Source organism: Cheilinus undulatus, linkage group 12 (genome assembly GCF_018320785.1).
Source record: "Cheilinus undulatus linkage group 12, ASM1832078v1, whole genome shotgun sequence".
Lineage (NCBI taxonomy): Eukaryota > Metazoa > Chordata > Actinopteri > Labriformes > Labridae > Cheilinus > Cheilinus undulatus.
The window spans coordinates 7,956,927-7,984,781 of record NC_054876.1 but is presented as its reverse complement, the minus strand read 5'-3'; the positions used below and the strand labels follow the sequence as shown (position 1 = coordinate 7,984,781).

Below are 27,855 nucleotides of genomic sequence, written 5' to 3'. Positions count from 1 at the left end.
TGGCAAAAAATGTGATAAAAGTGGCAAAATTGGAAAAAGTGTCAAAAAGAAAAAAGGCATCTTAAATGGGTGAGAAGTGGCAAAAAAGCCTTCTGTATAAGTCTGGGGAGAGAAACTGATTAATGTGATAATTTTTGAGGTCAAAGTTTTCCTTTTTTAAGGTTTTCTGGGGGAATATTTTAAATTTAGTCATAAAAGAGCCACATGTGGCTCCAGAGCCACACGTTGAGTATCACTGCTTTACAGGAAAGAAAAGACACGTTATGAGACGTTTAATCTTTTATTTGACAATACAGAACATTGTTCAAAACTGGCACATGACCAAAGTTGAACAAAAAGTTGGCAGAGTTTGCTCTTCTGGCCTCGACACGTTAGTAACACCACCTACAGCTACATTTATCATCAGAACAACCTGTACCTAAGATGTTCACATGAAATGAATGGAAGGCCAATAAATAATCAGTGGACAGACTTTGCTTTAGAAGTTTTTCTGTGTCCTCCTGCTAATAATCAGGGGAAACTGCACAACACAAGGGTCAGTTTGTATGTTTGAATATCATGAACATCAAGGCAACTTGGATTACACTGCAGATTAACAATAAGGCACCCTCTCACCTCTACTGATGAGCAGTTACTTCAAGAAAAGGACATAAACCCATGACTCCACAGACATCTGAACAATGTTAATACTTCTCCTTTATACATTGTGCTTTGTAACACTTAAACCATTGCTATATGAGAGTTAATAGGTGTGTTAATATTGGAATATATTGTGTGTTCTCTCAGGAGATCATCCAGCACATTCAGAGGCCACAAAAATAAAAACAAAATCATGTTGTGCATCTTCAAATTTACCACGACGACTTCAAACTCACAGCAGCAAATGAAAAAATAAAACTGAAAACCCATAACCTCACTCCACAGATCCATTCATGAAAAACTGAGGCGATGCTCTACAGTAGGTAGTAGTTCTTCAGTGCACACTGGCATGCTTGGCAATGTCTGAGATAAGCTGGAAACCTACGCCCCCTAGTGGTTGTATCACAAACTCATTCACCTCCACAAGTCTTGAATGTTTGCTTTTTGATTGTTTCCCATGTTGAAAAGAAGACATTAAAAATTAATCATAGCAACAAAAGAAATTAGAATTGAAATTTTAAGTGCTTGGAGATAAAGGATGTCTACAAATTAAATGAATGTTCATGTTCCTTTAGATTTAGCCAAATTTTCTTAACATTATACCACCTTTATAAAGCTACTTACATTTACTGAGAAAAATAGTGCCGATGCAGCATATTGGCTTTTAACTAGTGATTCTAAAGCACACATTTAACCGTACAAGGATAATTTGAACTATTTAATAGGCTTGTGTTTAAGTACATAGGCGTGAAGTGCTTTTTTCAAGGATGTTTTAATGTTTCTAGTCTTTAAAGAGTAACTAAACCCTCAGACCACTTTTTTCAGCTATAAAATGACAGAGCATTCAAAAAGTTTTCAGTTTTGTCATGTTGTAGCCTAAAGCTACAGTCGCAAAAAAACATTTTATTCTTATTAATCTACACTCATAACCCAGAATTGTAGAAAATGTTGCAAATTTATTACAAAATTAATCTGAAATACTGCATCAAGACACTCTGCAAAAACACTGGAAATTTAGCTAAAGTTCCTCCAGTTTCTCTTGATCTTTGCAGTATTTTTTATTTTCAATAAATTCACATAAAATTCTAAAATTCTGTTTTTACAGTCCCTATAATACCCAGCTGTTTGACTAACTTTAGTAGTAGCAGAGATCCCAGCTGATGGAGAGTGTGTCTGTCCTAGCAACTGTAACCATGGAGGCAGGTTTGACAGCAGTAAGAGAAGGCTCTCTGATTGGTGGGTTGCTAGGCCAGCCAGAGAGTGAACAAAGGGTCAATATGGAAGGAGCTGAAATATAATATACATAGTATGTACATTTTTAAATTTTCATTATTTCCTGCTTGTTTAACTGTTGTATAACTACCTGAGGTTGAGATGTTGTTCTTGATACCACCACTGCTGAAGTTTGGCACAACTGGATAACAGCAGTAATGATATACTGTCGCGTAAACAACAACAACAACAACAAAAAAACCAACAAAAAAAAAAACTGAGCCAGTTGGGGATTAAATGGATGTAAGGAAGCTGCATAATCTTACATGAAAATAGTAAGTGGTTAGGCAGCATGTTTGATAAATATGTTTCTGAATTTAAAGATCTGGAGTTATTAGATAGGAAAGCAGTGTTGTGTGCATATCTGGCAGTGTGTGCAGCTCTCCACACTGCCATACTCTCTAATGCTTTAACAACAGCGTAACACAATGTGAACTAACAGACTTGGACACAAAGAATCAATGTAAGAGTCTTAGTGTTAAGAAGGTAGAGCACTGTCCCTGCTCTGTGAAAAGGGTGTTTGTTTCTGAACCTCTAATAGAGAAGATAAGTAGATTTCCACAGTGTTAAACTCATCACTAAAGGACGGGATTATTTCAAACTATGGATAAAGTTGGTGTTAGGACTCAAACAGGGAACTTGTTTGGAATGAAACTATAAATATACTAATAAATGACAGTTGAAAGATAGCCCTATAGACATACATCTACATTCAGATGGATTTTCTCACTTTAAATACCCAGGCCTGGTTGTTCAAATGTGTTATCCTGATTACAATGATTCTAATTTATAAATCCACTTTTCATCTACATGATCAGCTTCCCGGTCCCAGGTCAAAGGACAAACCCAGTAGGATCAACCTGATCCAGGTACAGACTTTTGTGGATTACCAGAGCTTTAACAGAGACTTCACAGTTCATACTCTTTCCACCAGGGGGTGCCAAACTCAAACAAACTAAAATCACAACATCATGATCCTCATAACTGCTTCAAAATGATTAAAAATCTAAGGTTTGGTATTGATGCTGTTTTGTGAAATATTTTTCAGGAACAAACCCTGTATTTGTTTAAATCCCTGGTTTATCTTTTCTTACGCTCACTGAAGCAAGAAAGCATTAAAGAGTATAACATATTCTAAATCATGTCTTTGAAAATTAATCCAGTATGAATCCAGCCGTCTGATGCATTTCAGGATGATTGCATTTTTTTTCAGAAAAAAAAGCATTTTTTTTACAATCCAATTTCAATAACAGCTTTTGAACAACCAGCCTTTTAGCTAGTTTGAGTGATTATTCTTTTTATGCAAGAATATTTAGACTTGTCAGAGAAAGGCATTTGTAAATGCTTTAATATCACTAATAAAAAGCCAATATGCTCATAATATGCATAGTTGAAAAACTAGTTAACAAGGCGCAAGTGTGCTTCTACATTAGAAGTTCAGTCAGATTTAGGGCTATAAAGCAGGAGGTAAAGGCTTAGCCAGAACTAACTTTATTTATGCAATGATCCATTTTCTAATCATTACTCAAGGGACCAAGAGAATAAATAAGCCTGATTTGCTGATGATATTTAAAATAACAAATTAAAAATCTATGGGAAACAGATTGTCTTTGTAGGTGGGCTGTGAAAGCCGAGGTTAAAGGTATGCAATGCATCATTAATAAAGCAGGTATCACATAAATCCTTACTAAATATATCATTGAGAACACCCTCCCTCACAGTATCTTTTTTTTTTAGTTCTACTCATAAACAAGCATTTTAGTTCAAACGTCCCTGCAAACAGGCTGCTTACAATGCACTGGTCACTAAAAATGGCATGAAATAGACTTCAGGCAAGTTAAGCTGACAAATCTCTGCCTGTTTGCTTTATTTATGTCTAATGACACCCACTCCATGTTGTTCTAATCTGAACATAGCTTTTCTTTTTAAACATAACACACCCTGAAGGAGGTTCATTGTGTTTCTGATACAACCAGACACTAGCCCCCTGTGGGCTGGGGCACACATGTGAGTGCAGTATCATTTTAAAGACTGTGATTGTGTTTCTCTGTCCACAGAAACTTGAGATGTAGAAAGTGGTTCAACTCGCTCTGTGTAACTGGGACTATTTCAACCCTGTCCTAAATCAAATTAATGAGGCTTTGTAGAAAACACATCAGCATCACATCCCTTTTTTGATTATAACAAGTTCAAAGATTAACAAATCCCACACAAACATGACTAATTCAACTCCCAGAACAACTTTGGCAAAGAAAAAAAAAGAAAAGAAGACAAAATTCCAGTCTTGGCATGTTTTCAAGTAAAAATGAAGCCTCTGGCAGAGCAAATGAAGACGTATGAGATGAACAGTATAACTTTCACTTCTAGCTGGAGGCTACACTCCCACATGTAGTGAGCACATCAAAAAAACTAAACAATACTCCCTGAAAGGGGATTAGACAACACTGTGTTGTAAGTAGAGCTCCCTTAGCTACATGTCAACTACACACAAGCTAATGTCTTGGTTATGCTTTAGTTTAGGATCTATTTCAATATCTTCAAATATCTGCAGAATCAAAAATACAGCAGTAATTACCTCAATGTGAATTCTGATTCTTAATTTTCCCCAAATCACTAATAATAAGATCACATCCATAACCCCGTCAGCGTCTCTGCATCTGACTACACCGCATACTTGCATTGAAATCACTGAGCAGTTAAAATGATTACACTCCAAAAAGCTACTCTAATAAATTATGATTAAAGAAAAAAACTCTTCCATTTCTTAAAACCGGAACCGGCGCTATACTGTACTTCGTAAATCCCCACAGTGCAGAACTGAAGGGTCCCCGGGGTGGTGCCCTGGGGTCCACCTGCCCCCTTGCTGTGTGCTGAGTTTCCAACAGGGGGCATTAGAGGTCCCTGTGCTGATGGTGTCCAGACGTTGCAGCAGTCACCATCATGGAGTTGGTCCTTGTCCCTTTTTTTCAGCTCGTCTTCTGTGTTTCAATGTGCAACGTGGGCCACACTCCACAGACAAACTAAACCAAAAATAAAACATAAAGAGCGCTGTTACATTACACCTGCAACTTGTGATACCAAAGCATATATTATTACCATTCACTGAAGATATTTTCTATTACTTGTCTATCCATGGCAAGTGTTTTTTTCCTGTGGCTCAGCTTGTTTTTTACTTTCAATCTACCATAAGTTTCTTAATTCATTTCTAAGTTGAAAACCATGGATAGGTCTTGATCCATGCTATAAAAATCTCATCTTTTTGTCATTACTATATTCTTATTAGAATCATTAGTTTCTCTCATGCTTTTCCAATTATTATATTATTATTATCCACTTATTTTTGTTCTTGTTGTATACAGGCTTTTTGCATGTGACTGTCCTATGTGGTTTATGTTTGTGTTAGAAAATACTTCCATAAATTTGCTTAAAAAAAAAAAAAAAAAAAGTTTTTTGGAAGCCAAATGTCCAGCTAGAAAATTGCCAATAATCAAATAAATAAATATTTAGTGATTACATATCGTTTATTTTGTGTTGCCTTGAGATGTGTTGCCAAAAAGCTTTAATAAAGTCATGCTACTATGAACTATTTCCTCTATGTGGCTGGGGTTGTTTATCTATGCTACACAGCACATGGCTAATTTACATAAAGTCTGCAGCAGCCTTGACAAAGAGACTGGGTTTGCCTAGCAGAAAGTTGCAGTTGACTTTGAAAACTAGGAAAATGACATCAGACGAAGTAGACCTGTATTAAACACAGAATCACTTCAAGCAGGAGAATATGGATGCTTTAGGATTAGTGGTGAGGGCGCCATCCATTTACCTGAGGCTAACTTTGTGGCTAAAACAGCTAGCATTAGAAATGAATTCAACTTCAGCTGTAGGGAAGAAAAATGGGCCAGAGGACAGCAGTGAACTATCCACAGTGGACACTTTTCTCTTTCTACTACTTCTCAAAGCAACAATGGCTGGATTTTATAGTTTTAAGTTAACACTGGCCACAGTTGAGTGTATCGGCTAATGAGGGCTAACATTGTTACATGTAAGCCACATCCATCTTTGTGTCTTTTTACCCACCATTTTTGTGGGTAAGCCACAAAGATGAGTTAGCCATCAGATGCTGGTGTTTTCTATGCTGTTGTAAGACGCTGTATTATGGTAGCGGCTAAAGTGCTAATGGGGCTAACTTGTAACAACAACTCAGGTGTACTGTTGGGCTCAGGTTCTGCTGTCTCCTGCTCAGTTGCTCTCTTTCAGACAGAAATATCTGGCCATAGCCCCGCTCTTTTGCAGGCCCAAAGCTGGATCATAACGTTAGTGATTTTGTTCGTTTTGTTGCTCTTAAATGCAGGTCATTAATCATGTGAATATTAGTTGTATGGTTATCATCAGCATGCCCGTTATTTCTTCTGTGGTTTTATGAGCACATTTTGAGATTTTATTGAAACACTCATCTTAGAGGTATTTGTGAGGACAGCTATGTAGTCATCAAGGATTTTTAATGTTATAAGATCTCGGCCTGAGTACGGGGAAATGCCTCTTACATTCTTCTTAAGTTTCTCTGTAATTGAGAGCCCTTGTAGTAAATCACTCCATTTAACAGAGTCACTGACAGTTGTGTTAAGTATGTGTATGTTATTTCAAAATGTTATGTTACTTTTTTTGCTCCAAAACACACCTCCAATGTAACAATGGACCACAAAGCATAGTTGCCATGTGTAAACACCCTTTTAATATGGGTAATTCCACATTCTACTGGAGTGAGTGACATAATAGTGACGGGTGCAAAAGGTCAATAGTTCTCATTGCCTATATAATCTGTACGTTTATCCATATGTCACTTATTTCGCTAAGAATGTTTGAGCACATCTGTGAAAGTACAAAGTGAGACTTCAATGTATAAGAAAAATGTATTCAACACTGTATTGGTCATGAAAGAAAAAATAAATAAATAAATAAAAGCTGGTAATTTTTTCACCCAAAAAGGGGTTAAGACACAATAGCTTATGACGTACAATTTACAAAGTAAAACCATGCCAAAGAACTGTTTGTTGATAAAATTCCTTATCTTCATTGTTAACCAAGTAATTTAGTTACTTGCACAGTAAAAACAACAAAATATGAAGTGTAAATATGAATGCATTCACATTAACTGGAGATCAAAAGTTGTCAGTGAGCCATTTTGTACATGCACTCCTGCATGTCTTAATGTATAACAGTGCTTTACAGTGTATTCGAGAGAGTAATCTTTCTCAAGCTGTATCTTAGCGCTAAGTCATGGTTTCAGACAAAACAGGTGTAGCACTGCAGCATTCATTTAAATAATCATTCTAAAAGTCAACTTAATAAAATATACTTTTGACTTAACATTTTATTCAATTCTTCTTTTCATTTACTAATCAAGAAACTGGGGAAGAATTGCTACACAATGCCAAAATATTTAGAAAAAAAAAATGCACCGAAATGCAAAATAGATTAACTTCAAACTTGCATTTTAAGTAATTAAAGTAAAATACTAAAATTCAGCATTGAATTGCAATTAAAATATATTCTAACAGCCCAAATCACAATCTTACAAAGCTACAATATCTATGATTCTTTATAGACACTGTATATACAAACCTTCACTTTTGGTCTGTACTTGAGGTAGGTTGTCCTGATCTGCATGCTAAAAAAAGAAGAAGACTTGATGTTAATCAACTTGTCTCATCACAAAAAGGATTACCTATCCTAGGTCACCAATCTGCCAAGCTGCAGTTTCGCCTCTCAACTGGCAGTGGCCAGGACAGCAGATAAATCTGTATATGCTTGTACATTAAAAAAAAACTGAGAAAAAAATAAATAAAAACTAGACAAAAATATGAGCAGGATCTCATTTGACAGTAGAAGTCTTACCACAGTTATTTGCCAAGGCTTAGACATTTTAAACAGGCCAGATGTTATTGAAACACACAGAGCTGTTGGAATTTTACCTTAATTAGTAAGGGAACCATTCCCCCTCAGTCCAAAACTTGTCAAAAATAATCCTATGGTTTGTGGTCTCAATAAACTTACATCACTGCTCCTGATCAAATTAAAGTCTCAAAAAACATTAATAATAGATATTTCAAGCACGATTTATATTTATGATTGCAGATTTTTTTAAAGCAGCAATGAGAGTGAGCAGATCTGGTAGTGTAACAAAAACAGATGGTGCATACTTTTACAGTTCAAAATCAAACAAACAAACATAAACACCACACCAACTATATTTCTGGGAGACAGAATGTCTGTGGATTCACTACTTTAAAAGTGTGGTGACAAACAGCAGGAGTGTGGGGATCCTTGCATGGCCAAATCATCTACTGTGTGCACTGAGAGGATTATAATATTCAAAATTAGTTGAAACTATCCTTTTGTCTGTGATTTCCCGCGTTTTTAAAACCGGTTATGATTCAAACATAATCTCAACAGAAAGAAGAAAAAAATTCTTCTTGTAGCTACCAAAATTGAATTTTGGTATCTGACCTCCATATCCCAATAATGTTTTCAGAGACAAGGACAAAATTAAAACTCTATGCAGCTGTCATTTTTCAAAGCTGACCTGAGAAGTATGTGCAGGTAGGACCCAAGTCCTGTGAATATGTGCCACCAGGCGTGGAACTGTGTGACTGCTCCAATTACAGGAGGAAGGTTATGTCTGGCATATCTGAAAGAACAAAAGGGTTGATATTACACATACAAGTCACTGTTATCTTTTTTTAACATTTCTTAGCATGAGACTATGAAGAAAAATATTCCAAGGAAAGTTCTGGTAAATCATGTCTTCAAATGTTTTAATATATGGAGATATTACAGATAACAGAACCCAGCATTCATATGCATTGAATTAAATCTACAAAAAAATATATATATATTCCCTATTCAAAGTAAAGACCACAACACTAAAAATTGAGATGTCATGCAAAAAAGTATAACAGAGTATATTTATTTGCAAATCCTTTTTAACCTACATCAAATTGAACACAACACAAAGGCAAGATATTTCTTGTACAAATTGATAATGGTTTTTCTTTTTTTTTTTTTGGAAAATTCACACATTTTGAAAGTGAGTTAGACCGTGTTCCAAAAAGTTGGGACATAGGCAACAAAAGACTAGAAAAAAAATCGAGGAATGCTCAAAAAAATTGGATCGTACCAAAGTGGTTAATTGCTAACAGACGATAATAGCATGATTGAGTATAAAAAAAGCACTCCTAAAATGGATTGAAATAGATTTTAAAACACAAAAGAGGAAACAAGAGTAAAACAAAATTGTAAATGGGTCCAGAGGATGCACAAACCGACTCCAGAACATAGATCACAATGCTGAGAGATAATTGTTAAATATTCTGGGAAAAGACTACAAGACCCTGGTAAAGTTTGTCTAAAAAACAAATGAAAAAGAACTGTGATAAAATTCAGATTGTGATCAGGCCATTAAAAATTGTGAAATGATATTTTTTTTCCTGCGGTTAAGTGTCTCAAGGACACATCGACACGAGACTGCAGGAACTGAGGATCAAACCCACTACCTGGAAAACAAGCTCCTCTCACAACTTTGAATGAGTTGCAGGGTGAACAGTCAGAATATGTATATATTTCAAAAAACAATCTTAAATCAGCTCAAACATTAAAAATCTGGTAATTGTTCTGCATTCAATTGAATACAGGTTAAAATAAGGATTTGTAAATCAGTGTATTCTGTATTTTTCACATTTTACACAAATGTCACAGCTTTTTTGGAATTGGGGTTTTTGAATAAGCTCTAATTGAAAGCTAACTGCAGTCATGAGCAGTATACTTGCAGTATTGATAAGCTATGTCCTCTTCAATGCAACTCACACACAGTACATGGGCACTTTCCAGGTGTTTTTTCCCAAAAACACCTCTATGGTCCTCACCTCAGTGTGCCACAGTAGAAGTTGTCCATGTTCCACAGGACGAACCCTAACAGGAAGATTCCTAATGAGGTGTAACACAGCGGTCTGAGCCATGGATACACCCTGAATTTCACACAGACACAAAATAGCAATCAGTTATATTTATTAATGTACATCCATTCATTTCATTGTTAGATTTATCATTCCCTTTGGCAAACTTACCATGTAACAATATAGATAGATCGCATCACGAGGCATGCTACTAGAATACCATACATGACCTAGAAGAAGAAAGACTGCATGAGCTTGTGAGCTAAGTCAATTAAAATTCTGACCACTGCCTACCTGTAGCCCACACTAAGGTCATTTATTACAAAAAGACAGTGAGGACTGAGGTCTTTTCAAAGCTGCCAATTCAAATCATCAGGCAAGACCCAATGTCACCTGGTATTTAGTCAGTTCAATATCTGCTAATTAGTTTTTCCAACCTCTGCACAGAGTACACAGAGACATAAAGGAGAAACAGATGGCCAAATATGTGGAAACCAAATCTTAAAATGCCCTTTTATTCCCATCATTGACAAGGTTTTCTATGGTCCTTGTACATCTAAAGCACCTGCTAGGTTTGTCTATTTATAAATGTTTGAATTAATGAATCTCTTGAGTTGTGTTTTGGATCTGCCTTCTCATTTGGCACCCTGTACATCTGCAGATCTGTTGTTACTGGCATGTGAATGTCCTGGTCCGTCTGCTGCTGTGACTGTTTATTCCCTTTATTCTTCTTTTTATTTCTTTAAATAAGACTCAGTTGGCTGTGAATCCGAGGTACCTTTCTTGGATCTAAATCTGAATAAACTGGCACCCATCTGGCAAAGTTCTGAGGTACTGCCCTACTTCCTTTAAAGGAATAAATAAGGCAAACAAAACCCTCTTTCTACCTTTGCTTGAATAGGAGCGACATAAGCAGTCTCTTTTTAAACCACCATAGAGCGGCGTGATTACTAAACACAGACAGCTCCACAGAGTAAACAAAGCTGCTTTGTCACAGTGTCCTCACTGTTGTGAGCTAACACATGCTGAATGTGATACTGCAAACAGGTACTGATAAATGACCGTGTAAAAGAGAAGCTGCTCTGAGGGGTGTACCATGTAGTAACATTAGAGGGTAATACAGGCCTGAGTTTCCCATAGGTAGCTGTATTTTAGTCTGGCTCCATTACTATGGACTCTGAACTCTTGGGACAAGGCTATCAGGTCAGAGTTTTGGCATATTGGCTGTAGTGTATTGACATTTTTAGTAATTATTACCTGGAAAAGTTCTTTGTGGGTATTAAAGACCGTCAGTCTCATAACGTTATGTTTGTACTATCCTGGAAAGAAGCTGTGCAGTTAGACTAATACATAATCCTACTGTAAGCATCATCACAAAGCCTCCTCGTAAGGGCAGCATTTTTGACAGCTTTGTTTTAGTCATAGTTGTCAGTCACATCTATGCCTTACTTCAGCCTCAATTTTTGTCCCAAACATGCCTAAAAGTTCTGCACAGTACTGTATGTCGAGTTGTTGACGTATTTCTAGGTTCTTTAGAGCTTATCCATTAAAAAAAAAAAAAAAAAAAAAAAAAAAAATCAGAAGAAGGCATTTATTTCTCAGCATCACTTCCTCAATAGTAATAGCCAGTACTTTTTCTCCCTCTCTCAGGGATTATCTTAGCAATAAACAACCAATCTATCTGAGCCTGAAGCAGAAATCCTGTTACAGCAGGGAAATTTCATAACCACCCAATATACCCAATATCTCTACCTGGATCTTAAAGATTTGTCAAGCCCTTAACCCAAAGAAAGCCTTGGTATGTCGAGCTCACTTGGTGGTGGTGGTCTCTGGTTTGTGTTGTTGAAGTAAATAGCTGAGGCTCTAAGAATGTGCATCTTGGATACAGATGTAAGCTGTGGTCTGATCCCTTTTTAAAGGTTTCAGTCACCACTCTTTAAATGGCAGCCTTTAAATGACTTATTTCACATAAGCTATCAACAAATCTGCCTGCATTAAAACCCATAAAGTTTCAAAACAGAGATCTGTATGCTGTGTTGGCAAGCCCAATGTTTACCTAAGGTTCAAATAACTTGGAGAACACTGAGCCCTAATAGCAAACAATAAATCCTGTGAGCCAGGTGAGCGGCACACAGAGTACTCCCTACCTGGTGAAAGATCGGCTCCTTCAACTGTAGATATACCTGCAAAATAAATACAGGGAAAGGATTTAATGTGAGCTTAAGTTTATTCATAAAATGGAATGAGGAAAATAACAATTACTCACTGTGAATAGATACTCACCACAGTGACAGAGACACTGAAGATTATAAGTAACAAAATAGGAAATAATCCAATTTTGTTCTCTTGTTTGAAGCATTCAATTCTGAAAATAAAACATTTATTTTACATTTCCACCATAAATAAATATATAAGACAAAGAAAATGGCTGGAAAGGTTTTCCGAGGGTAGATGTGCACTCTTTATTTTCCTAAAGTCCAGGACTTAAAATTCACTTAAAGATCACCAAACTAATTTTTTTTTATGCCATTATTTTTCATTAGACAAAGACAACCGATTTCACTAGCTCCACCCAGGCCTGATTACTGCCAGACATCTAAAAAAAGCAGCGCCATCTCGAGAAGTTCAAGAACAGATGACAAACAAAGTCACTGACATCTGTCAGTCTGGAAAGGCTTACAAAGCCTTTTTTAAGGTTATGGGACCAGCAAACCATGAGAGCCATTATCCACAAATGGAGAAAACTTGGAACAGTGGTGAACCTTCCCAGGAGTACCAAAATGACTCCAAGAGTGCACTGACGACTCATCCAGGAGGTCACAAAAGAACCCAGAACAACATCTAAAGACCTGCAGGCCTCACTTGACTCAGTTAAGGCTAGTGTTTATGATTTAACAATAAGAAAGACACTGGGAAAAAAATTGCATCAGTGGGAGAGTTCCAAGGCCAAAACCACTGATGACCAAAAACAACACAAAGACTCATCTCACATTTAAAAAAGCCCAGGATCAAGTCCAGCCTGTGGCTTATTCCCAGCATGTCTGATCTCTGATTCCAACTCTTTCTACAGTTCCCTTTTCTCTGAATAAATTTCCAAATGCCCCCCAAAAAACATAAAAATTGCTGAGGGAGAATGTCCGGCCATCAGTTCATGACCTCAGGCTCACTTGGGTTATACAGCAGGACAATGATCTGAAACACACCAGCAAGTCCACCTCTGAATGGCTTAAAAAATGAAGGTTTGGAAAACCCTCAAATGGCTGAATTAAAACAATTCTGCAAAAAAGAGTGGGCCAAAATTCCTCAACAGCGATGTAAAAGACCCCATGCCAGTTATCACAAATACTGCTTGCAGTAGTTGTTGCTGCCAATGGTGGAACAACCAGTTAGTAGAATTAAGGGGCAATGACTTTTTCACATAGGGCCAGGTAGGTTTGGATGTTTTTTCCCTTTATAAATGAATCATCACTATAAAACTGTGTTTTGTAATGACTCAGGTTATCTTTGTTCAACTTTACAAAGTCTAAAATGACCCCTTAGTGAGCTTGTTCATTAGGTTAAAATGTGATCTGAAATAATTTGCATCAAGCAATCAGTAAGAAATCTACTTGGTCCTTTTACAGCCACAAAGATGCTGATCATTGTTCTCATTAATCATTTAAAAAGAAATAAAAACAGGGGTTCAGCCACTTACAGACAATAGAGAAACACACATGTGCTGTAAATCATTGGTAACTCGTCCATTAACTGCAAATAAAAACAAAGACAAACATCAGTTAACACATAATACCTTTTCAGAGAGAAATATATTTGGACATAATTTCAGCCCTTCTATTCTGGCTTCACAGAGACACAGCCCACCTGCATCTTATACAGCAATGTCATGTGGAAGCACCAGGAACCAACACCAACAACTGAGTGACACAAAGATATTTGAAACAAACATTAAAACTTATAGTCAGAGCAGAATTATCACTATCAAATATTTAACAATAATAAAAGTTGTTCTCATTGCCTTGAATGTGTAAACAGGACGTTTTTGCTTTTGTATGGCACTGATGGATAGAAAACTTAGGTATGTTTTCATCAGACTAACCTGCCAGTCCAAGGAAAGAGCAGATGTAGCGAAACTCGAGGCCATCACGAAATGTCTGGATGGCTCCGTAGATGGGAGGAAGAATCATAATCAGGTTACTGATAGTGTTCCCTGTTTAAAATGGAAAATGTAAGAATTAGAACCAGATGAAATGACCTCTGTCGATGGAAAAAGTCTGAATGCCTCTGTGATTGGGTGACATGAGAGTTCAGTCCGGGTTATTTGTCATTAGAACAACAACCACATGAACAGTATTATATTACAGAAACCTGACCACTGCACTGGGAGCTCATGCACATTTCTGCTTCTGTGGTGGCCTCCACTGTACATTGATTTTCTATTATTCAATTTAATAAACACCACTGATAGCACTAAAATACTTGGATCATAGTGCACTTGCCATTTTAAACTCATTATACATGATAGTATTTGGGTATATGATTACAAGTAATGGACATAAATAGGAAGCCATAAATGGCATATCTTACTTTCTGTTTTAATAGAGCAGGAATCTGCAATTCAAGGAAAATTACTCATTTAGCATCACTGGCATTCATTCAAAGAAAAAATAGGATTGAAGTCTATTAGCTAGATGCTAACACGTAATGGAAATTTTCATTAACAGGCTAACAGATTTAGCATGGCTTCATACCAGTTTAATTTAAGAGATGGTCTATCTCCCTTGACAAAAATTGTTTAATGTCTTTTAACTGTTCAATTTAATAAAAAGTTATTTATATTAGATCATTTTTCAAGTTAAGAGAGGAAAAGTTAGTTTCTTGACACCTCGGCTGTGTCACCTGACATTACTTTTTTCTTCTCCTAATACTGTTAAATTTTAACATGAACTTTTTAGATGTGCTACATCTGTCACTGGTGGTATTATCACATAACAACCAGGAGCATAAAATTATGGAAAAAAGCTACTTTTAAAGTGAGATAGGCTAACAGTTACATTTCTCTTCCCTATTCTAAAGTTAAAAAATGTACAAAAATGATCCTTTTATTTGGAGGATTATCAAGGAAAAAGGGAATATTGATAGTTTTGAAGTGTTTACTTCTTAACCTAAAACAAAAAAAAGTATAAAATAGGATAAGAAAAGCAAAACCATACATTATTACAGTACTGTAAAGAACTAAAGAGTATTTTTAAAAAAAACAAAAGTTTTTCCTTTAAACTTAAAGGCCTTGTTTCATATTTGTAAACCTTTCAAGAACTACTAGGTACAAAAATAACTGCAGCATTTTGTGCAATTATGCTATTGTGCATTCTCACACTGCAAATGTGACTGGATTAATTGTGCAGTACTAATATAGCCCTACCCACTCAGGGACATAATAAGGAACTTAACCAACCCTAGCTCAAGTATCTGAACGATCACTCCTACAAACTGTAGAACCTGGTTAAAACTCTGATGCCATTTGCATATTTGCACTCCTGAAACTTTCTAAAAATGTCAGGATGATGGTCTCTGAAGTCTTTCCAGGTTAGTAGTTCACAGCAGTGTCAAGCTGCCATGAATGTGACACACTGCAGGGCACACATGAAGCTGTGAAGTAAAAAATTAGCACATTGGTGCCGTCTGTGGTCTGTGTATCTGTGAGCATCAACATGAGATGTCGCTGATAACGCGATTTCACTCACTAAGCATCAACCTTACATAACTCAGAGTCCAGCTTGATTGCCATGCTCGTGAACCATGACAGCAGCATTGTAACCTGTAGCCTGAACAGAGCAGGGGAGAGACTGCCTGCACAGTAGAGGTCAACTAATAGATACTGGAAATGGTTTTCCAAAGTAGCTCATGAGATAGATCATAAATCTTTTGAACTGATCTGCATTTATTTAGATGTATAAAATGTACTTAGTATGTCAAAAGTAAAATACATGATGTGCACAACAGCACAATATTGCACATGAGCAGACTGCAATCATAGTTGCAAAATGACAAATATCCTTCAGCTCAAATTGGAACAAGAAACTAATGTCACCCAACTGAGGACACGACTGACTGCCATGGTTGTTTTTCCTTTCTTCTTCTGGTGGACTGCAACAAGTATGTGCTTCCTGCCGCCATACTGTTTGGACTGTGTGAACATGCAAAAACGCTTGGGAACAAAGATAAACTACCAGTGTGAAAGCAGACCAGCGGGGTTATGGTTGGGGGAAGTAATAAAGTCATGCTTTGGCACAGTACGAAATAATCCTGCCTAGTATGAAAATGCCCTTAAACTGATGTAGTTAATTGATTCTCTCTATGTACTGGTTGATTACTCCAAAGAGTTCTGCTGAACCAGCCCAGGACACCCAACACTGACGGTAATTAGCCTACATAACATCTATAGAAGTCTGACAGTATACATGACAGCCAGGAAAAAGTTATATTTGAGTTTAAAACAAAAACCCTGCATTATATCTGCAGGAGTATTGCAATAGTAATAAGGATGAAAAGGTGTTATCTATATCTATATCTATATCTTTGATTGCTCTGCTATTCTTCATACTTGTATACACTAAAGTTTAAAAATGATATAGTTAACTAAAATGTTAACATTGCTAGTATGCAGCAGAAGACAGCTGAGGTGACCTCAGGGGTTGAGGTAAAAAATGCTCCAACAAGTCATCTACCTTTAACTGCCTTAAGCAAAATGTTTCTCTGAGCTTTATCAGTAGAGGTGGTCTACAGTTAAACTGATGTCACTGTTTGTGTAAAGAAAAGAATCCCTGAGGCCATTATTGCATGCTTACTCTACTAGAGGTACACATCATCAGATCTGCAGTGAACCTGATAAAACACAGAGAATGTTTATTTATCCATGTTCTTTCTGGGTGTGGTGATGCACAAACTCAGTCACGAAAAACAATCGAGCTACCAGGATAAAACATTTGAAAAAAAAAAAATGCCACTGACAAACTGGCCTACTTTCCCATCCAACATGGCGCTTTCCTTTTATCTGCTGGTGTCTGATAATAGTCAAGGTGTTCCCTGAGGGCCCCTGGATTGATGATTTTAAAATGTTTGGACTTTGGTTCACGATAATGAGTTCACCAAGCCAAAAGACCGCAGCAAATGAGCTTTTGGTTTTTCACTTTTCAGTGTCATCAATGAACTTAACATGCTCAGGTTCCTTTCTGACTTCCCCTCTGTGTCTGTCTTTGCCTGTCACCAGGTGATGGTCCTTAAAAAAACAGAGATAAAGCACAAAAGCATGCATCAAATGAGGATTAAAACCATGTCAGTTTCTCTCTTTTTTTTTTTACAATAACAATGCTGCATTCCAGCTATTGTAACCTACATCACTATTCAAACCCAAAACAATTCCCCTGTGACTGAAAACAATTACCCAGCAAGGCCAGCGTGTGTCACGTGTGCAAACAAAAGCTTCAACTGTCAGTATCCTGGATATACTGGAGTCTCGCCAGTGCTGGAGTTTAGAAATGTTACTCCGAAATGACTGCTATGCTGCATACAGCAGGCAGACAACGTAATAAACTAATGACTTCATACAACAACATAGGCAAAGGATTTATCACAACAAGTCACAACAACATTGAAAAAGATATGATTTTAAAGTATTAATCTACTCAACTCTGACCCACTTGTTTTGTGTTTACCTTGAACTTTCAGTTGCATCACCTTGTACCCTGAGCAACTTCAACAATATGGTCCCAGCAACTGGTTGGTCTTCCTTCATTCATTTTAACCTTGAGACTTCCTCAATTTAACACTGACTCTGTAAACAAAAGGCTTCTGGAGCATGGTATAAGAACAAAATGATGAGGAGAAGCTATTTTTACTTTGCATTTAGGAAAAGAAATCAGAAAGAGATGAGGCAATTTTGAGATCTGCATTTTAGTGCTAGGCACAGGCAAAATAATCCAAAGGGGTAGAGTTCAATGTTTATGAATTTGAAAGTAAAGCCAAAATGTTAGGCCAAAAGTTAAAATGTCAACGAATACTCTCCCAGAGGGCTGTCACCAACCAGAATTTTAAAGTTTGATACAACACTAGGGCTGGAAAATATGGACCAATAATTATGCAGCAATTCCTAATAAAGCACACCCTGTGCTGGTCTCCAGTCAATCACAGGGCTGACATATAGAGACAGACAACCAGGCATGCTCACATTCACACCTACAGCCAATTTAGAGGCACCAATTTACCTAATGAGCATGTTTTTGGTGGTGGGAGGAAGCCGTAGTACCGGGAGAGAACCCCCATGTGTACAAGGAGAACATGCAAACTCTGCACAGAAAGGCCCTGACCAGGAAGTGAACCAGGGACCTTCTTGCTGTGAGGCAACAGCAGTAACCCCTGGGCCACCAAGCAACCTGATTTAGATATATATTTTTTTTTCTGTAAAGAAATGTCAAAAAGTTGTCACAATGCCAGAACTACAAACCTTATATGATTCTAGTAAAAAGCTGTTTGACAGCACAGCAACAAAAAGTCCTAAAAAACCATTATGAAACCTTAATCAGAAAAATTAAAGATAAACTGCTATACAGAACATTTTCCAGAAAACCAAGGCAACTAATGTTTCTGTGTTCTGAGATTGTCAAATTATTATTTATTTTTAACCAGCATGAACAACTGTTTAATATAATAAAAACTCCAGCATTGAAATCAAAAAGTAGAGAAACTTTATGATCATCAATCATATTTTAAACCAAAGCACAGTGAGCATTTACTTCAGTGCACAAATACATTGTCAAAGTCATTGGAAAAGGCTAGAAGCCAAGGTTGGAAACAACTTTTTTGCCTACCTGTCACTGATGCTGGTAGATAAAAAAAAAATGACGAATAATATAATAATCAAGGTATTCAAGTGAAAAGCTATTCAATAAAGTGTGATGTTTCAACTGCATTTTTGTGCATTATGACTGTCAGACTTGAGTAAAATCATTCCAGACCACAGATGTCTGTAAACATGACAGCAGCACTGACACATTGAGAGGAGGAGACAGGGCGCTTTGGTCAGTCAGCGTGGAGGTCTGCTTCTGATCATGAAGTCAGTACGAAAAGCAGCAGATCGAGAGCCAATTTATGCCATCTAACATCACAAAATCATTGTTACGTTACAATTGTTTATTCGCCCCAGTGGTTAGTAGGTTGAGAAAATTCACCAGAAACTGCTCAAAAATACCCACATTTGGCTGGTGGCAGTTGCTTATTTCCCACCCTGTAATAAGCAAGGAAGTTCCACCCATTTTCCAAAAATTTCCAGAATATTTGTACAATTTAAGACACACTCACACATGGCCCAGTTGGCCCTGTTCTGTACTAAAGCATGACTATCCCAACTAGCCAGTCCCCCACTTGCCTATCCTCACGCTGCTCCAAGCCCAACCTGCCTGGGCATAAAAACGCCATCATGTTGTAATACAGCACACTCAGTTGGCTAAATGCCTGGTCTCACAGAGGCAGCACAATGGAGAAATACACAGACAGTAACGTAACTCAATCTGTAGCTTATTGTGAGTAATTTTGTGCCAGGACAGGGAAAAGAGCTTGAGTATGGCACAGAGGGCTCACACTGGCAACACAATTGGGCTCAAGCATGCTTTATTTTTGTTGCTATGGTATCAAATAGATATTGATCTGTTTTGTTTTACTTATGTTGGGCTGTCATGGTATAGGTGAGTTTTTAAAAAAATGGATGATGATTAATCGCCTTAACTACAAAAATTCCAATTGATCATGATTTTAAAAATGAATCACTCGACAGCCCTACTAATGATATAAACGTTCCTGATGAAAAATAAATAAAATGAAGATTACCCATTGAAACTAAACTTCATAAACAGATTATCAAGCAGTCCATCAGCATATTACTGTTAGCTGTTGTTAGTAAACAATCTTCACTGAATATGAGGCCTCGCATCTTTGTCTTACCAAATCAACTACAACATAAACAACATTGTCTGACTCCATGTGATATTGGACTAATATTGAGATTATATCTCAAAAACCTGATATACTGTACAGCCCTAGATGACATCAGTAAGATTCAGACAATATTTATGCCTGTTTTGATACCAGCTATGGATTTCACCAGCTGTGCTTATGTTCAAACGTAGCCAAGTTTGAGAGTTCTTACTTACGATGGAGTTTACGCACTCCTAACATTAAAGGTATTGCACTAGATGCGATAGTTTCAACATAGGCTTAAGTTATAACTTAAATCTTACACCTAATCCCTACTAGGTGTAAAGTCCTCCGTAGAATATGCCTGTCATGGGGATAGTGCTGAAGAGATGGGATAACCCAGAGGGTGACGCAAAGTTGAGGATTTTATCGGCAATTTAGTGTCAGCAATGTGTTCTCCATGATCAATAACTGTTGTTTTCCATGAGAAGAGATTATTTCCACTTTCCACTGTTAAATAATCTTGTGTTAAAAGCAATTTCACCACTTGATATCAGTATTGTTTTTTATACTGGCTCTAGGTTTACACTGTAGGCTTCAACACTCACACTTTTATCTGGGAATACTCAGGCTGTTGCTGTTGTTTGCTGTGGTTGTGTGGTTGCCAGGACAGTGTCAGTTGCGCACTGGTTTTCTGTCTGTATATGAGCTTCATTCCACATGTATTTGTTCGGTACATGTCTGTACCGTACCAAGAGGCCCGTACCGAATCGGTACAATACCAATACACGTACCTTTACACCCCTACTGGACATATTTTTCAACCACACTGGATGCTGTTTGAGGATTAACAGCAGTTAGCATTATTTTTAGCCGATAGCAACTATAGAAAACACGGGGTTGAAAAATATGCTTTTCAGTGATTGGTTAAAGTAAGAGATAACGTCATATCTACGACAATATTTTGGTTAGTTTGGACATAAATCTCTACTAGATAAGACCAACCTTATGTCTCTGTGGTGCAACTGAACAATGACACAACTTAGTTAGAACTTAACTAGTTTTAACGTAGAGTTGAGTGTGGACTTTACACCATAACTGAAGGCAGAACACAAGCATATCTGGTGCAACAGGCAACAGAGCAACAAAAAACTGAACTCCTTCGTACATAATGGGTAATTCTGGTATTTTCATGTTTTCAGTTAATAATACTGGGTTTTTTCAGTAACATTTCCAATTTCTTTCTGCAATTTAGACAATGTGTGTAAGGGTTTGACTGCATTTTTTAGGGATCCACTTCTTCACTATTCACCTGTCTCATGAAATAGATACAGTTTTTTAGAATGTTGGTACTCTGATAGTATCGATTATTGATAATAGAGATCAAATCATTCTGATGCAAACAAGGGCACTTGTTTGGATCAACAAAGGTGCCCATAGTCCTATTCTTGACTTTACTCTCCTAATGTGATAAACCATGAAACAGCAAAAAATGAGCACTGAACAAACCAGTAACAAGACCTTCCTGCTCTCAGTGTTCTCTGTGCTTTGCCCTAATTCTGTTCCCTAACAATACAACAGTAGGGCACATTGATTCTGTACAAATTAACAGAATAAATGGACTAATTTGAAGCTGAGTGACAAGTTGAAGACATGGCTATTACTTACTGAAAGACGCCTTTCTTTGTATTATTAATGAATGAACTGTGATGAGGACTGCTCATTGTTTAAGTGGCCTGCATAAGAGTGTTTACTTCTAAGAGTGCCTCCATAGTATGGAGTAACTTGGTCATTGGGATTTGGGGTCAATAGGTCAACTGTGGACTTTTGAATATCATAAAAATGCACCTGATAAGACAAGAGCTCAGATAACCTGCTGCATCAGGCGTGCATGTTGTGATTGGTGTACAGTTGACTCTTGGTTGAAACTTTCAAGTTGTCTTACTTGTCTGTAATATGGTTATCACAATACCAGAATTTTAAACTTCGGATTATTATAAAATCAAACATCAGTTCCTGTTTCATTTAAGAAAAGACAGAGCTCCAAGACATCCAATTTTGAGATTTTGTTCCTTCTACAATCAAAAATTGAGAGTAGACTCCTGTACATCCCCTAAAATGCAAAAAATCTGGTTCCAATTAGGGATTTAAAGTAGTTTTAGTACTGGAGCACTCACATGAACTTATGAATGAGTATTCTCGTACTCGCAAAAAATAAAAATAAAAATAAATCACACATAAAGCTGCCAGTGTTTTAGCAGTGTGCTGCTCACCGGCACTTCAATTCCCTGTTCTGAATAAAATAACAAGAGATGATTATGAAACTGAGGGTTATTACTCTTACAACATGGAGGTCCGTAGTATGAAAAAATAAAGCCTAAACTTCATTTGACCATGAGCAGTAATTCCTCTACAGACCAAAACACCCTATTCTGAAACAAAACAGCTAACAGCTACTTACAGCTCCATGGGGAGATCTGTCTGAGTCTGTCATACCTAATACTTTATTGGCAGGCTGCTCCTTCCTCATACAATTCTTCCAGTCTCATAACTGTTCATTGTGATGCAGTTTGGTTCTTCCTTCCACAGAACATAATGAGAGCATATCTCCAGTTGCCAGTTTTGTTTTTTGCAGGCAAATCTTCACTCTAGTATGATCGCAAATGATGACGTGCATATGTTCCTTAAGAGTTAATGTAGCCCCTGTTCAACTGTTGTTGGTGCTGTAATCACTGCTCTTAAAAAGCCAGAGCTGCAGCTGGAGAAGTTATAACTCTGTGTGCCATTTATAGTTTTGTTACTTTTTATTCATTCTTACTAGGGCTGGGCAATAAATCGCAAATTAGATGAAATTGCAATAGGGCTTGCTGCAATTTTCAAATTGCAGAAGGTGCAATATTTCTTTAACCTGAAATTTGTATCAAAATACCAGTTTAAAGCTTTTATTTGCAGCAGAGATCTTATGCATTAAATATGCAACCATTCAAGTGCCATATTTTTAGAATAATCTACAAAAAAACTACTTTCTTCATTTCTGTATGTTTTTCTCATTAAATATGAGAATTACATAAAAGTTATCATTCCTACTAATACAACAATTCATATCCAATTTGCAGTATGAGTCAAAATGATCACAATTCGATATTTTTTCAAAATTGTTCAGCCCTGGTTTAATTGACTGTTGTGTTGGTTATAGTATAGAATACCTATTGCTTGTGTTTGCTGGAAAATAAATAAGAAATAATTACATATTAAATCGCAATCACAATATATTGAGCAGATTGAGCCAAATAGCTGGAAAAACACGCAAAGCATCTAGTAAACTTCAAAATATAACACAATGCACAAACTCCTAACAGTAAATAATCACTACACCTTTACAAACTGAGTGACTGTGCAAAAAAGAAACTCTGAGAGAGGCCAACAAGACACCTATGACTACTCTGAATGATTTACCAGCTTCAGCAGCTGAGATGGGGGAGACTGTATACAAAAACTGTTGCCCAAGTTCTGCAGTCAGAGCTTCATGGCAGAGGGGCAAAGACAAATACACTGTTGAAGAAAATTCATATTAATTCTGGACTAGAGTTCCCCAAAAGGCATGTGGGAGACTCCATGGTCAAGTAGAAGAAAGTTATGTGGTCTGCTGAGACAAAAAAAAGGTGCTTCTTGGCCATCAGACAAGATGCCATGATTGGTCTATACCAAACACTGCACATCAGGACAAACACACCATCCCTACTGTGAAACACAGCGGTGGCAGAATCATGCTGTGGGGATGCTTCTCAGCAGCTGGCTCTGGAAGGCTTGTAAAGGTAGAGAGTAAAATGAATCTGACAAAATATAGGAAGATCCTGGAGGACAATCCTATTCAGTCCGCAAGAGAACTATGGTTTGGGAGATTTATTTTCCAGCAAGACAACAAGCCAAAGCATACAGTGGAAGCTACACAGAAATGGTTTAGCCTTTTCTGGAGTGGCCAAGTCAGAGCCCAGACCTCAATCCAATAGAGAATTTGTGGCTGGACTTGAAAAGTGCTGTTCATGTCTGATCCCTGTGCAACCTGAAGAAGAATGGTGTAAAATTGCACGTAACGACACCTATCCACACAGGCTTGGTTCTGTGATTGTAGCCAAAGGTGCATCTACTAAATACTGACTTGAGAGGGGGGGCATATTTATGCAGTCACTTATTTTACTTTACATACTTTTATTTAATTGATAATACTTTGTAGAAATCGGTTTTCATGTTGACTTGTATGAGATTTTTTTGGGTCAAAAAAGTCACATTATATTGACTGAGATTGGTTTTAAAAATCAAATGAAGGGTAAAAAAAAACCCAGAGAGTGAATACTTTTCATAGACACTGTACTTACAGTTCTTGATTAATTAAGTTGATCCTGTCCTTACCACCTGTCATTCAAAATAGATGGAGATTTTTAAAAGCGTCTGCACTTTTCCAAATTGTTCCATAGAAATATGTAAAACCATGTGCTATCTGACAATGCTAAAAAGTATGGAAAAGTGTCAATGTATTGACATGTTAGACAGCCATGCAGGTTACATAATGGTACTGTAAAGCGCATAATGATCAATATATCAGTATCAATGAGTTTTGTTTACTTCATTCTTATTATTTCAACCGAATATCTCTAAAACAGTGATACTCAACGTGTGGCTCTAGAGGCACATGTGGCTCTATTGTGATGATTTATGGCTTCTTTATGTCTCAATTTGAAAAATTATTCCCCCAGAAAACCTTAGAAAGGGAAATTTTAACCTCAGAAATTATCTATTGCAAGTCACATTCATCAGCTTGTTTCACATGCTTATACAGTTGGCTTTAGTTGCCAACCTTAATTTCTTTGTCTGTATATTTCTATTGCCCTTATTTGCAATTTTTGCCATTTTTTCCACTTTTAATCAATTTTCAATGCTTTATGTCTGTTTTTGCCCCTTCTTTTTGCCACTTCTTGTCAAATTTGGCCACTTTTATCTCGCATTTGCCACTTTTTCACAAGTTTATGCCTATTTAATCTTGCTCTTTGCAATTTTTTCAGTTTTTATTTGCCATTTTTTTGCCACTTTTCAACCATATAAGCTGTGATGCCATTAAATGCCAATAGTTTCCCCATTTTTTCCACTCTTTTTCCCATTTTTCCTACCTCTTTGCCCATTTTAGTCACTTAAACACTCATATTTTATCCTGTTTTGTCATTGTTGTTTGTTTTAATTACCATTTTTGATACCTGTAATTCAATTTTTGGTAACTTCTCACTCATTTTTGCCACTTTTCCCTTCCCATCTCCCCCCCTTTTTTTGACGTTTTATGTCTGCTTTGCCCCATTTTCGCCCTTTTTGGCTGATTTTTGACCATTTTTGCCATAATTGACGTATTTTTAAAGCCACTTTAACCCTTTTGGCCACTTAAATTGAGGCTCTTGTAAAGGCATTTTTTAACAATTTGGTTGAACATCGCTGAGTAACACTGCTCCAAAGGATAACATTTGTATAGTAAGTGAAGGCTTGGTATTCAGCTGCTGGACGTTTCTATCAGAGGTCTTGCTGACATGGCAGCTTTCTGAACAGTGTGGCACTAACAACGTCAAAATCTAAGATAAAGCTTCTGGAGGAACCAGTTCTTATCGTTAGACAAAGCAATGAGGCGCCCTGATAGTATTGAGGAAACATTTTATCAAGTTTCAAGCTCAGTCTGTGAACGTCAGTGCTTCTAGTTAGGAGAAACATTCATGAATGTTCAGTATTTCACATATGAAAGTGGAGTAACGTTAAATGACAGTGACAGTGTTAGCTACTCTTGAACGTTGCTCATAATGACGTACAGTAAAGCTAACCTCTATGCAAAACAGCTCGACACTAACAGGTTAGTTATACAGTATGTCAGCGGTGGACAGGTTTTCCTTTTCCTCCTTACAGCTCTTGTTTGTTTAACGCCGTGTGAGCTAACGCTAGCTAACAGTAGGTAACGTCTAACTATCAGCCGTTATGATAAGATTATTACACTATCATCGATATTGCTGCTGCTCCGCTTCATGTTTACGTTATTCAGGGGCGACTGTACGTTACACTGTACCGACTCCCCGCCCTGAAAGTCCGCTGAAAACCAACCCCACTCTCACAATATAAGGCAAACACGATGCAGGTATGTTGTACTTACAAAACTCAGCGATGTAAAAAGAGACGACATAGTTTTCTTCACACCAGTCTATCGTTGAGGTCGTATGCCCCCAGTATCCTTGTGCTGCGGGAGCCATGATGGAACAGGAGGAGGAGGCTGTGGGTACTAACGGATTTGTAGTCCCATCACAGCCACGATGCCAGCCCTCCTACTCCTCTTCCTCCTCCTCTTCCTCCTCATTGGTGACGGGGGGCGGATTACAAAGTCCGGGACAAGTGCTCCTGCGATAAATTACAGACAATTGCAGATAATAGGAGCTTACGACTGCCTATCAGCCGCGGGTAAAGAGAAACTGATACGTTATCATTTTATCGATGAACCGCCAGTTAACGTCCGAACAATTTTGATTTTACTCTAGTTTGTAGGTTAGTTTTATTTAAATTTTAAACCCAATTATCCATGAATGTAGAAAGCCTACGAAAAATGATAACATTTTGCACATTTTTCATTTTCCCACTGTAGTTACAACCGTTACAACCCAGTGTTCTGATTGGACAAGAGGCATTCTATTAACGTTCCATTATTGTGTTGTCGAGTAATTCATCGGGACTTCTTTAGTCACATGTATCCCTCCGCCTCGGAAGTTTAGAACATATGAGACACCAGGGCCACGCATAAGCAGGGGTAAAGAGGAGAGCTTTCTGGGGCCTAACTGAGAATGAAATGGCTAAGTGAGGTAAATCAGTTTTATATGTGGCGTTATTCTACTGAAAACACCACTGAAATAATAACAATTCACAGTTATGCACAGATTTATGGAGACAATTAGACGGACTTAAGCTGCATAAAGCCTTGTTTCAGTCCATTTCCTCATCCTGTCTGCAAGCAGAAGTTTAAATTCTTGTCGAGGTATACAAAGATTTATTTCAAATGGATGTGGTTGTAAGTTACAAACATTTATTAGGCATATAATTCATAAATACTTTCCATAAGCAAGCCAGTAGATGCAACCTCTAAAAATAAACTTGACTCACTCATTAATGGTGAGCAACAGGAGTCAGTAATGCTGCTTTAATGCATGCCATTAATCATCTTTAGTTATGCATTAGTGAGGTGTTTTATTAGTTTTCTTATTGCAAGTCTCACAAGTATAATTAGAATTGAATATCTTTCAAAATACAATTACTACCTCTTTAATGTTCCATTGAATGTGTGCATCTCCGGCAAACAGTATTATATGCATTAGCCAGGCCTAAACATACACCTTAAGAAAACCATGGAATAGTTATTAATTCATTTATTCAATAAAGTGCAAAACTTCAAACACACTGCAATAGTAGAACAGTGCTACAATAAATAAATCTGGTCCTAACATGTAGTTATATGTGTAACCCCCCAAAATTAGCCCCCTATTCAAAACACACACACACAGTCACACAGACGCACATGCACAGAGAAACACAGATTTAAAGAGAGCGACAGAAAGAGAAGACAGAGTAGCATGTCAACCTAGAGAGGCCATGTTTCAGACCAGTAGGTGTATTCACTGTGCCTTCAGTAATAATGTGACATTAATTAACAGCTTTCTCCATAAAGAGGACTCTCAGACAGACATAAATCACAACTGGATCAATGAAATATCAAACAGAACAGATGTCAGTAAGATAAACAATGAGCCCATGTGAAGAAAGAATAATCAGAACAATGATTCAGCTCATTGGTCCCTAAATGAATGTGAGTTTTCATAAATGTTGTCTCAAATAAATCCTCAGTGTCATGCCCTAAATTTACCATTTTATTTCAGGCGAGTGATGAACTGAGAATTAGCCTCCCTCAATTTAAGGAAGATCTTATAACATAAATAATGCATTTTGTTTACTCAATGAAAAG

The 27,855-nt window shown here is 37.1% G+C and overlaps 1 protein-coding gene across 1 annotated transcript; it reads right to left on the bottom strand.

Annotated features, from left to right (window-relative positions):
• Positions 1-275: 275 nt before the first annotated feature.
• Positions 276-26,135, bottom strand: acer3 (alkaline ceramidase 3). The gene is made up of 11 exons (XM_041801730.1): positions 26,005-26,135; positions 13,957-14,067; positions 13,722-13,774; positions 13,555-13,607; positions 12,144-12,225; positions 12,008-12,043; positions 10,032-10,090; positions 9,831-9,932; positions 8,492-8,596; positions 7,531-7,576; positions 276-4,931 (listed from the first exon to the last, which is right to left on the bottom strand). Exons 1-11 carry the CDS (start codon positions 26,099-26,101, stop codon positions 4,878-4,880), a joined length of 798 nt encoding a protein of 265 aa, XP_041657664.1. The 5' UTR covers positions 26,102-26,135; the 3' UTR covers positions 276-4,877.
• Positions 26,136-27,855: the final 1,720 nt, after the last annotated feature.

Excerpts from the sequence above, each read along its gene's own strand:
- acer3 (XM_041801730.1), bottom strand. The coding sequence starts at position 26,101 with ATGGCTCCCGCAGCACAAGGATACTGGGGGCATACGACCTCAACGATA. Across the intron at positions 10,091-12,007 it reads AGGAGCCGATCTTTCACCAG|GTCATGTATGGTATTCTAGT; the intron begins GTAGGGAGTACT and ends TTCTTCTTCTAG. Across the intron at positions 7,577-8,491 it reads TACCTGCACATACTTCTCAG|CATGCAGATCAGGACAACCT; the intron begins GTCAGCTTTGAA and ends TTCTTTTTTTAG.